Source organism: Podarcis gaigeae (genome assembly GCF_964106915.1).
Source record: "Podarcis gaigeae genome assembly, chromosome: 5".
Lineage (NCBI taxonomy): Eukaryota > Metazoa > Chordata > Lepidosauria > Squamata > Lacertidae > Podarcis > Podarcis gaigeae.
In genome coordinates, this window is record NC_139681.1 from 45,522,341 (window position 1) to 45,537,486 (window position 15,146).

Sequence of the window (15,146 nt, forward strand, 5' to 3'; positions counted from 1 at the left end):
TCTTGGCGTCCAGCCACCAGAAGATAGTTCTCAGTGTGTCAGGCTATTCTTAGAAGAGTTAAACAATGTGATTAGACAGCGGCAGTCTGGTTGTGGGAGCCTGTGTTTCCTCCAAGACAATGAAAGTGAACACAAACGTGTGTGTTTCTCGGGATGAAGGTGAACAGAACTCATGACATTCCCAGAATGGCATGTGCGCAAAACACTATAGAGGAAACCTTCTTCAGAAGTGCTGGGCACGGACTTTACTCTGGGAATTGTGGTTGCATGACAAACACTTTCCCCCCTTTAAAAAATCTCAACTATCACTTGGACAGGCTTTGAAGCAGCCCCTTCCTTGCATAAGAAAGTGCTACTCTTAAGGATACAAAAGGTGGACATAACATAAAAAGAAAACCCAGGGTGGATTCCTAAGCCCAGCTTTGTAACTGAGATGACAGGTGTGCATGCCAGTGAATGAAACGCTGGCTCAGGCACCTGTGCTGCCCCACCTCCTATACTTCAGGCAGACTCTGAGCCCCTTAAATAAAATGTTTTAATGAAAATGGGCGACCAGTGGCACTCTAGGTGTTGTTGGGCTACAACTCCCTTTGTCTCTGACTAATGGCCAAGCTGGCAGGGGTTTATGGGAATTGGAGTCTGGCGACAAGGTCCTTTCCTGCACTACCGGATGCTACCATTTCAGCTCTTGAACTTGAACAAAGCAGCTCCTCTGCTTTACACGTGTCCTTCACTCAGAGGACAATGCCTGCATGGGCAACTGAACTCAGAGAAACCACAAGAATGGAAGGCAATCTAAAAATGTAACCTCCCCATTCTCTGGTTAAGAATTGGGTCACTTCTGCACTGATTTCTTAGGGAAGTGACCTAGAGACAAAGTGACCTCCCTTTGTGGGCTTTCTTCCAGGAAACAGAAAAACACCAGCCAGCACAGGAAGCAGGTCCCAGGCCAAGTGGTATGTGGCACAGATGTTTATTCAGTGATAGGACATGGTTAGACGTACCCAAAACAGTTACGATACAAAAGATTCAGAAGGGTGGCTGCTATAAGGATGCACTAGACTTCATTACTTTTCGCTGTAGTCAGTATTTCACTGTAGTTACTTGCAAAGACAAGTTAGAAAAACTAGACTTTTGAGGCATGTATGTAGTGCTCCTCACTGCAACATAATTACTGCATTTAAAAACTAGGTGAATGTAAACAAGCTGAGCAGAGATGTGCACCAAAGGTCACAGACCTCAAGTTAAGTCACCCATCTTTATGCCTTCAGTCATTCCTCGCAGCTCCATTACTTATGCAGTTGTTTTAGAATCACATCCACAGCTTCTGCAAGGTTGTTCACATAACCATCAGCCTTCACTTCTGGGTGGTGCTCATCACAAGGCCTGGGGTAGAGACAAAAGACAGAATGGATGATGTCTTTCAACCAGGTGCATATGCATAAATGGTGAGCAACACAGTCTCAGGATTTGTGAACCAGATTTCCCAGGGCTTTTAAAGCCATCAGTAATTCAGCCCCCAGTTCACTAATGAGTTGGTGTCTATGTAACTTTATATAAACAGAATTCCATGTCATTAAACAAGGGTGAATAAAAGGTTTGGAGATCTTCCAGCTCTGAAGTGGGGAATCTGTGACCCTCAATTGGACTCCAATTCCCACCAGCTCTAGCCAGCATGGCCGATGGTCAGGGATGATGAGAGCCCAACAATATCTGAAGAGCCACAAGTTTCCTAAACCTGTTAGACCATTTCAATAATGAACATCCCTGTATTTAATGGATACAAAGAAGGGGACATAATATTTATGTAGCAATGCCCCCAAATACAACCTTCATTTGCAGTTTAGTTTAGATGACTTGTTTCTGGGTCTACAACAAAGTTTGTTTAATCATGTCCTGTCAACTTCGTAGCAGTTTAGTTGTAGCATCTTGGACTAAAGGCCAGATCTCTCATTACTGTTCCTTTTTTTTCGCTGATTCACACGCCTCTGTATCTCTTTCCCCAGATATCAGATGTATATTTTGGCTGTGGTGTCTGCAGCAAGAGTATTGGGCCTCATCCAAGATGGGAATTAGAGCTGGATGCATGTCCAGGGACACTGCCTGGGTCCTGTGGGGATGTCAGGGACAGTCATGAGAACACAGTCGTGCAAATAGCTTTAGTCGTTCTCCAACTCCTCTTTTCAACCGTGTAAATGGCACAACTATATTTACTGAAGGGTATTTCCTCAATCTGTGAACAAATGTTTGCCAGAGGATGTGTGCAGGTTACAGCACCCACTTGTAATACGTGTCAGAACATGAAATATATTTCAGTTCCTGAGGTGAGAACTCCTAAGGCCTTGTTCCTCTGATCATATTTCTGAAGTCCTCTTACTTTATTGAGAGAATTAAATTCCTTACAAAGCCCCTGAGGACTATCCTTCATTGGTAATCTATAAAAATACCAGCCCACAGAAGATTAGAAATGCTGATATCAAGCTTTGCTGAAGAAGAAAAAAATGGAATGTTCCAAAGAGGATTGTTCTGAGTGTGTTTGCCAAGGAAAGATGAAGCTACATGAAGAAGTCTCCATCTTTTCTTCACTGCATTATAATGCCTGAGGTAAAAATTAGAGCCTTGTTGCCAAATTTGTCTCTGTGCTACGATCAGCCATGTATCTGTGCATTTAACAGCTTACATTCAGGTAAGAGATTACTGTGGGAAGCAGGGACTCATGCAATACCATAGCAGAATCATTTGAGAAGAGGAATTCTCATTCTTCATATATTATGGAAGTTGCTGCAGCATCATTGCTTGAGTTCCCACCTCACACAAATAGACCGCTCAGATGGTCTGGTCAAAATAAATAAAACCAGGGCTTCAAAACTTTTAGGGTATCCTTCATAGATACAAGACCACAAGCCTGCTGTATTCAGATGCCTCCCAACTTGTGGAAGATTAAAAAAATGGGCATGGGTGGGGTAGGGTTACTGCACTTGCCCTCAGTGACTTATTTCATGTTGCAACTTCTCTCTTTTGTAATGCCTGAAGAGGGCTTATGTGGCCTCCTAATTTTGTAATGTTTTGCAGTTTCAGGGGCTCCAGCTCTTATCCCCTTAGCTCTACTGGCCACAAAGTCTTCCTTGCTCCATGACGTGTAAGGAAACATAGATTTTATGATTTCTGTATGTACAATTTTGTAATAGGAATTTTTTTAATAGAAAGAAAAGAAACACTGATGTGGAGATGACCCCTCTACAAAATGGAAACACACACATATGCGGACACTTTGTGCGTGCATCAGATACACATAGGGTTCTATGTTTAGATTGGAGATGGGGAACATGTGCTGTCAGACTCCAACTCCCATCAGCCCCAGCCAGCAAAGATAATGGCCTGGCACTATGGGATTTATAGGCAAACAACATCTGGAGGCTTATAGGTTCCCCATCCTACGTTTAGATGGAGAATGTGACTCACCATGGTGTCCCTCTGTCTTAACAGCAGTAATTTCACAGTTGGGATGTTGTAGCAAATAGTCATAACCTAATACCTTTTAACCTTGAGCTCAGAAAATTTTATTATTGTTGATACATAGGCCCATCTGGTAATCTGTTGTTTGTTTTGCAGTTTCCTTTGTAGAGCTCAAAAATAAAGTCCAGTGTGCAAAGGAATGTGTTTTCTTTCCTTTTTCTGCACATCAGGGTTTAGAGAGCTGCCAGAACCTCACCAGCAAATGACAAGAACAAATGGTTCCCATGCCAACAGATTTTTTTTTTTAAAAAAATTAATTCAATGGGAAGAAAATTGTTGCTGCCATATTGAAACATTTGTTTTCGTTCACAGCGTGAGACGAATTCAAAGACAGGGCTGTTTTATTTTGAATACCTTTCAGATTAAATCCCCAACACCATATTTCTTTACCAAAGTCATTTTTATACTACATACAAGCTACGCACCAAAGCCTTCTGATGTGGAAACTTGGTAGACCAGCAAATTCAAATATACGAATGGAAGAAAACATTACCCTTAAGCTGGATAATTGAAGTTGCAAGCGGGCTTCAAGAGCATAAATTGGTGAAGTACAGGAAGAGTGGGGAACCTCCAGATATTGTTGGACTCCAGGAGCCCCAGTCAGCATGCCCAATGGGCAGTGGCGTAGCGTGGGTTGTCAGCACCCAGAGCAAGGCAAGTAATTTGCGCCCCCTAACCCGTGGATTTTAGTAGGGGCAGAGAGCTGTGAGTGCGAAAGCGCCCCCCAGATGTTGCGCCCGGTGCGGCCGGCCCCCCTGCACCCCCCACGCTACGCCACTGCCAATGGGCGTAGCCAGTCCCTGAACTGCCACCCCATCCCTTATGAAAGGAAACAAAGTAGGAATATTTACAAATGGAAATTACCCAACCATAGCAACAAAATATTAGTTAGCCCACTGGTGCTCAGTTGGTGGTTCATGAACATCAGCTGGTGCAGTATATTATCACCAGACGTGGTAAAAAAATTAAGAGATGTGGCCTCAAATGCATATTTGAGTTAATGGTTGGATCTGAAAGTGTTGAAGATTGCTGATTTGTCCATGTTGGGAATGGCAATAAGGGAAATATATGTTGTATGTTATGTTATGTTATTTGAAAACCAATAGCTGTGCCAAAGTTTTAAATATTGTATGCCATAACAACAACAACAACATCCCAGTCCACTTTATCAGCTATATCACCAGTTGGATCAAGAATGGAGTTTTGAGGTAAACCAGCTACTTTATGGCATATCAGGGAATTTTCAAATACATTTATTTTCATACTGTGTAAAGAACCTAAGGCTCCCTTTATATGACCATGACAATCCCATGGTAATGGCTAAGGGCAATTTTCCTCATTTACTTTTAGATTATTTTGTAATATTTGTGCTATTCTGAGCTATTTAGCTGTCAGGGACACGCCCAGCAGAGAGGAATCTCCAGAGAAGGCTGCACCTGAGTCTCCAAGAAGTAGGAGGCGGAGCAAGCGATTAGAGCAGAGGCGGGCCAGCAGGAGGCAGGGGAGGATGTGGTGTATATTTGGCCTTGGGAGGGGTCAGAAGCCAGTCGAGTCAACTGACTCCAACGGCAAAGGATGAATTGTGGAAGCTTGGACTGCTGTAAGCCTGTTGTTGAGAAATAAACCTCAGCTACTTAAAGTGCCAGTATTCTGTGTCTTGAGTGGGACAAGCACTAAACCTTACACTAGCTAAAGGAAAAGTAATTGTTCGTTCCATTAAAGACATTTTCAAAGGGCGCTCATATCTTCATAGTCAGGACCAAGAAGTAAACTTCATTACAGGCTCCACATTCTTCCTAAAGCAGAATAATTTAAATTGCTAAAAGGTGCGCCTCTATTTCTTGGATAACAGCCAAAAACCTTCAGACAAACAAGTCTGCAGAAAATATCTGTGTAAATGCAACCTTGGACAAAGGGTAATTCTGACAAACAAGTCTGCAGAAAGTAACTGTAAAGGCAATCTTGGACAAAGAGAAATTCTTCTGAGATAATTTGCTATATTCTGGATTTGCTAAGAATGTCATCACATGTAAAAACCCTATGGCCAGTTTGCACAATTCTATGGTAATGTCACTTTTCAATAGACTGAATAAGTTTACTTCAGGAAAACAGAAATGGGTCTGCAGGAGAGCTATTTCATGAGTAAAGAATGGGGCCTTGGTTTTTTAATGATGTAGGGAGAAATATGAAGATAGGGATGCATGACACTTTCATAAGAAATACATCAAGGTAGCATACAACAGAATAACAAAATACATTAAAGCAGCATATAACATGTCAATAAAAATGGTTGCTTAAAAAAAAATCAAATTCCAAAGGTCTGTCAGAACAGTGCAGTTTTTAAAAAAATTGTCTGAAAGAAATCAGAGATGTCTCCAATCTTTCACACTGCAGGCTCATTGCCTGGCAAATACTGACTGAACATCAGGGACCACCAAAAGTGTACCACCAGATGATCTCAGTAATATGAATATACAGGAAATATTTTGTGTGTGTGTGTGTTGTACTCTTATAAGGCATGCCCAGCACAGAGGTGCATGAACAATCCTACTTTGGCTATTAATGCCCTGCGTAAATACAGGAAGTACAGCTCACTTTCACATGCTGTATCATGAAAGCCAATAATGTTTGTTTCAATCTGCTCTTGACATTCTAAAGTGACTGATGGGAGTGTGGTATTATCCTGTACCACCCACAGAGTTTCCTTATCCACAAGTAAAAGTAAAGGTAAAGGGGCCCCTGACCAGTAGGTCCAGTCGTGGCTGACTTTGGGGTTGCGACACTCATCTCGCTTTATTGGCCGAGGGAGCCGGCGTACAGCTTCCGGGTCATGTGGCCAGTATGACTAAGACGCTTCTGGCAAACCAGAGCAGCACACGGAAATGCCGTTTACCTTCCCACCGGAGCGGTACCTATTTATCTACTTGCACTTTGAGGTGCTTTCGAACTGCTAGTTGGCAGGAGCAGGGACCGAGCAACGGGAACTCACCCTGTCGCAGGGATTCGAACCGCCGACCTTCTGATCGGCAGGCCCTGGGCTATGTGGTTTAACCCACAGCGCCACCCGCGTCCCTTCACAAGTACTTGCACATAAATTTCTTATTTTTTCATACACTCCCCTCCCCTGTATAAATGCCCAGGTTTTACTCACTCACTCCAAGTTGGAGTCAAGGTAAGAACCCCATTGTTCAAATATATAAATACACGGACATCTCCTAACATTACTGGTTTGTTGGATGTCCCTGCACTTTTAATCTGTATAAAGGTTGGGAGCAGACAGGTAAAAACAATAAAGACAGAATGAAACCAAAAGAAGGGCAAATGTATACTGCAACCAGAGTGCATGCAATGGCTAATGATAGCTAGCTTTTTTGGCTGCCATGTTGATGAAGGCCCCAGAGAGCATTAGCATTAAAAGCTGATAAAAACACAGCTACTGCAGCGATAAAGGCCATATAAATAGGAATTTGTTTATGCATGGAGGGCATGGGCCAGGGTGGATCCATATGTGTGTTAACTAGAATCTGTTAAAATCCTGGTGCATTCAAGCAACTCTTGGCAGATTTGCTATTACATTCACGTGCCTACAGAGTACATTAACACACCACATAGATGCAGTTTATGCTGGACAGACTACGCAGCTGGAAAGCAGGCTTAACTGCACAGCTTCTCCCACAAACCACCAGAAGAGCAACATAATTTATTTCCTTCATAAATAGAGAAAGCGAAGAAATGTCAGGAAACTGCAGTCTTGGGTTCTCTTTTTCTGTTGCCATCTCCCTCCATACCCCTGGGCAAGGCAGCATGCTCACATGTAGAAGAGCCGACCAAAGACAGTAGGCTTTAAGTTAAGAGACCCATGAGAGGCTTTCCTTTCTCCCGTTAACACATACAGAGCGGATCAAGCTTCTCTCTTCCTTCAGCCTGACTTCGGCAAGACACATCCCTGCAACTCCATCTGAATCTTTCACCACACACCCAGCGACTTGAACGAGGTGGGTTGGGCTTTGAGCCACTGCACATGTGTGCTGAAGAGGGCTCTGGGAAGGGCTGGCACGAAGCCTAGTGGAGAGTATTGACTTATAACCATGTTCCAGCTCCTTTGTTGTGGCTTCCAGTTGACAGAGGACTTTTAACAACATGGCTAAATCATTAAGAATCTGGCTCTGGTGCATCCCTGATGAACATTAAAACGTTAATAATGTTGAGATAAAGATCACTGGGGAAGGTTTCTTGCTCAACTTGCTTGTATATAAAATAAAAATGTGAAGTGTAGCATGTTGTTTTTTTTTAAAAAAACTCATTCTGTTGTTTGGGAGCCCAGCCAGTTTCCTGTAGCAATTGAGAACCTCAGTTATTCCAAAGCTGTCCCATGTGCTCTAGAGTAAATACACATAACTTCGCAGGGCGAAAGCAAGGTAAACAGCAAACTATCTGGTTCCTATCCTCCTGTCACATGTTAGTGTCTTTATTACTAAGGCTGCAGTCCTATGCATACTTTGGAATAAGTCCCATTGAACTCTGTGGAGCTTACTTCTGAGTAAACATGCACAGGACGAGGCTGTCCATCACGCTACTTGACTATATTTAAGTTTCAAGTCTTTTTGTCTTTTCAGTGTCTGTATGTCTCCCAAGATCTGGTTGTGCATTTTAAAGAAAGAAAGAAAAGAAATAAGGTACAATACAAAGTAAAGACAAACTGTATTTGTGGAACTAAGTCCTTGAAGAATTATTTTTAAAACGGCAGGGTTGGCAAACATGCATGCATTTGTGCATATAGAGAGAAGGGAGGGTGGAGCCTTGCCCCAAGTATTCCATTCCTGACATGAGCAGCCAAGGAAGGATGAGGTCACAAGGAAAGAAAGAAAAACTTTAAAGGAACCAGCAATGAGAAAGCAGTCATTAGTTAATTAATAGTTAAGTGATCAAACATTAATTGTTACGTGATTAAACATTAATAATTTTATAGACAGTAGATTTCCAAATGCTTAAGAAGTTGTTTCTAGGATACTTCTTCTAGCCTTAAAGGGTAACATAGTCCGCCTTTCGGGAGGGAATAATTATTGCTGAAACTAATATTCAAATAGAATCACTAGCAGATTTTACAGATTTCAATCTTCTGTTTGCATATATTATGTGCAACAATTGTCAGAAACCCAGGTCCCTGGGCAGGGCTGAAAGGTACATGAGGATGCCATCTTGCTGAAGCAAAACAGTTTTGAATCTGCTCAGTGACTCCCTGGGAACCACATACAATACAAAGTGGGAATTTCTTAAGCCATGTGTATTTGATTGTATTTCTTTATCATGCATCTCCACATCAGTGTAAATTTCATAGACCTTAGATCTGAGCAGATGCACATAGAACAAGATGGGGGGGGAGGAGTAGAGGATTAAATGATGTGCTTGTGCATGGTGCATGCTTCATATGCAAAAACAAAAACATTAATAATATTAATTGTTTTTAAAAAGGGTTTTAGACAAGACATGTTGCTGTCAGCCACAAGAGCCTCATGAACTGAATTGCCATTTGTTAGCTTTTACATGGTTCTATAACCAGGAGTCCCATGCCTTCTCTACTGGCATGCTAATGTTATATATTGCTTATGGACCTGGTAGCTTCCAAATTACAGGGGAAAGCTGTTTAGTCCATTCATCCATTTTGACAGGAGAAGCTCTTGCCAGCTGCTTAGGCCAACCTTCCAAATGTGCATTTCAGAGAGAGGAAGATCAGAAAGTCTGCCTAGCTGGAATGAAACAAGGAAGGCTATAATACCATCTAATAGGCTTTGTCTACTCTTTGGGATGATTCCTGAAATCTGTCACTTCATCTTAAGCAACAAATTATTTGCGTTTAGGGATACGATTTTCTTATTTATTGATTTTCTCCCATTTGCCAATTCTTTTTGGTTTCTAAATCCTCTTCATACTATTAATCTAATTTGAATATGTGATACAGTTGGGGGTAGAGATGTTGAAAACACATAAATGATAAAATCAATGCATTACAGTTAGATGGGACTCCGGGCTTTGGGTGTGAATGTAAAGATGCTGGTGGAAATCAAAGTGTTCCCATGCTGAGTTGGCTGGGAAGACTGTAATCAGAGGATTTGTATGTCTTACATATGGGTGCACTGAGCACTGCTGTTCTTTGTGTATAGCACAGCTGTTTTCAATAAAACTGCATCTCCATTATCCCCCTCTAACGGCAAATGTTCAAATGTCAACCCCTCTTGCCAGTTTACTAAAAAAAAACAGGGAAAGAAATTGTCACTGTGTTGTTATAATTCAAGGGTAATATCCCTCTGTCTTCTTAGTTTTATTACCAATGAACAAGATTATTCCTGCCTTCGCCATGTGGCCCTATTCAGACAGAAACAATTCAAGCACACCAAAGAGGAACTTTCCCAGTAGGTACACAGAAAGTATATACTTTGAAGCTTCCAGGCCTAACTCCAAACAAGCAGCACCTTAAATATACCTACAGAATTAACAGACAAAGGACACAAATAACTCACTGGACATTAAAAAAGTTAATTTCTAGTTCTTTGCCAAGCTAGCTAGAATGCTATAGAATTCCCAGTTCACATTGTAGATCACAACAACCAGACTACAGGTATGTGCATTAAATCTGCTAATGGGATGGAGTTGGGGATAGAAAACGAAGACTGTTTTGGTCATTTCATTCTGGGATACATACAATGGAGGCTAGCCCACTAGGACAAGTAGGGCACTGTCCCACCAACCTCGGACTCTAACTTACAGACCTGTGGAAACGATAGCAAAATATATAGTTTGTATAGTACATTGAACATTCAAAAGCATGATAGTAATGCCGCCGCCACCACCATCATCAAATACTGATTTGAGAACTGTATCCAATAATATGGCAATCGTTTGGGATTTGATGCTGGATAAAAGGGTCAACCTGGCATGGATTACAGAAACCTTGCTGGATGAATTAGGGGTCCCCGCTCTGACTCAGTTGTGCCATCACTTTTCTTCTGTGTAGCGTCAATGGAAAGATTTAAGAGGGGTGGGTGGGTGGTTGCTTTTAAATAGAGACCAGGCTTGGCGATATTAATACACGAATATTCTGAAGACACACACTTAAAAATAGGAGAATTTCTCTCAAGGGTGCAAACATATTTGGGCGGCTGTTGTCATACACACACACAAATAAATGCCAAAAAGAGAGATCTGGACTGAATAATTCAGACCAGCATTACCACACATCAGAAAATCCTAGTTTGAATCTCACCTCTGCCATGAACTCTCTAGGTGGCCACTTTGGTTCATCTGCAATATGAAGGATCATAATACTGACTTTCCCTGTGAGAAGCACAACTAGAAAACAAACGCGAAACCCATGAAAACTTGAACTTGCTATACAGTGGTACCTCTGGTTACGTACTTAATTCGTTCCGGAGGTCTGTTCTTAAGCTGAAACTGTTCTTAACCTGAAGCACCACTTTAGCTAATGGGGCCTCCTGCTGCTGCTGCGCGATTTGTGTTCTCATCCTGAAGCAAAGTTCTTAACCCAAGATACTATTTCTGGGTTAGTGGAGTCTGTAACCTGAAGCGTCTGTAACCCGAGGTACCATTGTACAAGTATTAAGCACAGTTATGATGAAGTTTGTTGCAACGAAGTATTCCAGGAGAAGGCTCTGAACTAACAGAAATTAAACAATTGAGACGTTCTGATTTATCACCCAAACCTTCATTGCTTTAAAACATTTTAGAAATAAGAGGTTAAAATGTAAGATGTGAAAAATTACACTTGATTCTATTACTGTGGCTGGAGGATCACACAACTTTAGCAATCTCATTATACTGCCATGTAGACACAGAATCCCCTTTCTTTTTTCTTTGCTAATGAGCAGGAATGATAGGCCAGTAAAATCTCTTCCACCCTTGCCCTCCCTTCTGCTGGTTCTCTCTCTGACCTCTTCCTCTCCTCCTTTTCATTTTTTTTAATTATAGGGCTGACTCCTGTGCATACCCAAGCTGTGCTGAGCACTTTCTTCAGTTGATCCCATTTTACACACTTCTAATGTTGCAGTAAAATTTAACTACTGACACTTCACCACTGATGAGGATGAGATAATATGATGCCATTGCTCACTAGACAGAAAAGCTGTTCATCCAAAGACAGGTCAAGAGGAGGGGAAATATCAAAGGCTCAAAAGACAGAATGAAGCATCCAGCTGCCCATCAAATTTAAGGGAACCGGGTATCTAAATTCCCGTTCGTCAGTTTGTAACACTTCATTTAAAATGTTTGGCATATAAGTTTCAGTGCCAAATAGCCAAAGGAAAAGTAAGACTGCAAAAATCTCATAGTTGTAGAATTACTTTTGACTTACAAAAGAAATTTGGCCTGGATGCATTATCCTTACAGATTATTTGCCGGACAGGCACAGCTGAAATCATACTCAATAGATGGGATTTTGGTAAGAGGATGGAGTAGAAAGATGTGGTTCTGGTCACCGGACTAGTGGGTCACCAGCAGGGGCATCTTTAGCAGATGCGGTGCTGGGGTGCAAATATCTGCCCAGCGCCCCCAAATTACCATGGATAGTGGGGGGGGGGGCGGGAGCTGCGCACTGCCAGCCATCAGGGAGGGTGCAACTCTTCCCCGTGCCGCTGTGGGAAAGCAATACCCGCAGAGGCTTGGGAGAGAAGCTGCACCCCACCAACCATATGGCTGGCAGGTCCACAGCTTCCCTCCCAAGCCTCCTTGGGAGGAGAGTGATCCCCACAGAGGCTTGGGAAGGAAGATGCACACCCGCCAGCCATATGGTTGGCGGGGTGTAGCTGGCAGGCATGCAGGGAAAGGGGAGGCCGCCAGCAAAGTCGTGCAGCTCCCCCACTCTCTGGGGCACCCCTGAGAGGCCAGTGCCCTGGTGCAACGCACCACTAATCCCTATGGGAAAGATGGCTCAGGTCACCAGGTACAGTCTACTTTGGAAAGGGCATCCATCACTCCTGGAGTATCAGCAGGTCCACAGCAGGCCCTGGAACAGCTCTGCTCCTGGCCGGTCAGGAGTGCAGTTTGCCCAGCTGTGCCTGTTCCTGGGAAAAGGGGAGTCTGCCACAGCTGCACATGCCAAAAATTGTTCAGGAACTTCAGCTGGACCCAAATGTGGCAGTCAGAGTTTGAGCTAGAGCACTGCCTCCCTTTCTGCACATTACCTCCGTTGCTATTTCATCCGTAGTAGCTTCCAGTTTGCTCCTGAGCCCAGTTCCTGTCTTTGAAATGCCCTCCCCAGGAAGGTTCAACTAGTGCCAACCTTGATGTCACCCTGGCTCCAGGCAAATGTATTTTTATTTGCCCAGGCTTTTCACCACCTGGTGTAATTCAGGTTTGCTTACCCATTCTGCTGAATGATAGTTTGTTTTTAGCTGCTAGGTATTGGTTTGTTTTTTTTTAAATCTGTTGTTCTTTTTATAATTTTACCATATATTGTTCTGGGACTTTTTAATGAAGGTAACATTAAAAAATACTCTAAACAAATGAACAAACACATGCAAAGTGCTGGTTATTATCTTGACCAGACTGCTTGAAGGGACTGCTTCTCTCAAATGACCCTACCCATCCACTCAAGTCTTGAGTAAGCTGTGCTCTGTGCACAACCACCATCAGAGGCATGATTGACATGGCCTCTGTTGTGAGGTTGCTCTCTCTTCCGTGATATTTAGATACAAGGCTAAAATAGTATTATTTGTCTGTTTATAGTTTTGTCTGACTCTTAAATTGACTGTGCATTATCTGCTGTGTCCTTTGGTTAACTTTCTGCAGTTTCTAGTTCACTGTGTGAACTGTTTTATAGTGATGTTACTTCTAGCCACCCTGAACATATCATTACAGGCTGGACACGAAGGACATAAATATTATAGTAAATTAAAGTGATAAAATAAATATATTGGCATAAAAACAGGCAGTGCCTCTGTAGGCCCTGTCTCCATTTTAAAGACTGAAGGAGCACTTGTCGGCAGCATTGCATGAGTTTAGCGTTTGACATTTGGGATACTTGGGATGCCTCTGCAGGGTTGGACAAAGCCTGGAAAAGGAGCTGGCATTTCTGCTATTTATTTCTCTCTATGTGTGTGTCCATAGTTGAGGTGAGGGTCAATAAGAAATGACATATCCTTCATAGTTTAAATGACAGAAGTTGTAGCCATAGTAGGAAAAAGCCCCATGGGGAAAAGATGGATTAAGAAGGCAAGCTTAACACTCCTCCACACTAGAAAAAGTTCTCAATTTTTATTTGTTTTATCCATTATTAAGGGACTTCTAAACAAATAAAACATGGCTTCAGTCTAACCTGTCAAAATATATGCTTCAGTTATTAGGCTCTTGCTCAACGGAGCACTCAGAAACACTGGCAGATCGAAGAGCTGAATCAAGGAAAACCCACTGCTCTCTTCCACATCATTTACTATGAGCATGGTACATGAGGATTTGCTTACTGTAACAAGTGCCTAACCTGGACTTGCAATAATTTTTCTTGCACACTCATCTACGGCAGATCATATAAACTGTAGTGCTGATAGCATCAGTAAGTCAGGATATTTGCTTGAAAAAAATCAACACAATTGAAAGTTACAAGTGTTGTGTCTTTTCATACTACAGGTTTCTAGAAGGAAGCTACACAAACAATGGGTGACTTCCAATTGTGCCCATCTGAGAGCAAAACAAACTTAGACAATCGGACTCAGCTCTGCCCCTGTAGCCCCCAGCATGCCCATCATATCTGCTTGGGAGTGTTGGGGGGCCCTCTGGAGCAGTCTGGTTGGACACGATGGCCCTTGTGGTCTCTTCCAACTTTATGATTCTATGATTCTATTCTATGAGATGGGGGCAGGGGTCTGTAGGGGGGAGAAGAGAAAGGGAAAATATGCTTGCACAATGTTGGCTACCACCCAATATGTGAGGTTATATTTCAATGGTTGGTCATCTGGATCTAACATTGTTATGTGGGAATCTTCTTTTACATGGGCATCCTTTTTAGATGGGCACTGCATTGCATTTTGGGCCTGGATTGTGGAATTCAGGTTTGACACAGGTGCTGTTAGCATACCAGGCTGATTAAGGGAATTATATACATGCTCTCAGGCAGGGCTCTTAGTACATTTTGCAGCAGGACTAACCTAGGTGAACAGAAAAAGGGAGTAGTCACTAAGTAGTAGCAGTCCTTTGCTGTGGCAATAGTGGAGGGGGAACAAGCAGGCAGAAAAAGGTAGTCTGTGTTCCCAGGAAGTGCCTATAAACTAAAGAAATACATCTTCCAAAGGGTAATAAAGCTTTTATATTTGCAGCTACGGAACTCAAGTGTTTAACAGAGTGGGACAGATGCTGTCAGCTGTAGCTAAATTCTACACAGCTGAACAGAGACTGCAGACCATCAGGGTGCTGGCTAAGCTCTTGGCTCTTTGGTTCACTGCTTGGCTTCATCCCCAAATGGATTAAAACTAGGGATGTGCTGCTGGTCATTACCAGTTAAGGATTTTTACAAGGGCTAAAATAGGCATGGGCAACATTTTCAGCATTTAGGGTCTATATGAGAAATGTACCCAGGTGCTAGGAGACACCTGGCCATTCATGTATTTGATTGTCATATAGCTTTC

The 15,146-nt window shown here is 42.5% G+C and overlaps 1 protein-coding gene across 2 annotated transcripts in view; it reads right to left on the reverse strand.

Annotated features, from left to right (window-relative positions):
* Positions 1-957: 957 nt before the first annotated feature.
* Positions 958-15,146, reverse strand: part of LHPP (phospholysine phosphohistidine inorganic pyrophosphate phosphatase) — a 106,451-nt gene continuing 92,262 nt past the window's right edge. The window contains exon 7 of one of the 2 annotated variants that reach the window (XM_083741503.1): positions 958-1,386. In XM_083741503.1, the coding sequence (XP_083597629.1) occupies positions 1,290-1,386 (97 nt within the window). In that variant the 3' untranslated portion in view covers positions 958-1,289. The remainder of the gene's footprint in view (positions 1,387-15,146) is intronic. The other variant, XR_014564947.1, reaches the window with a different exon arrangement.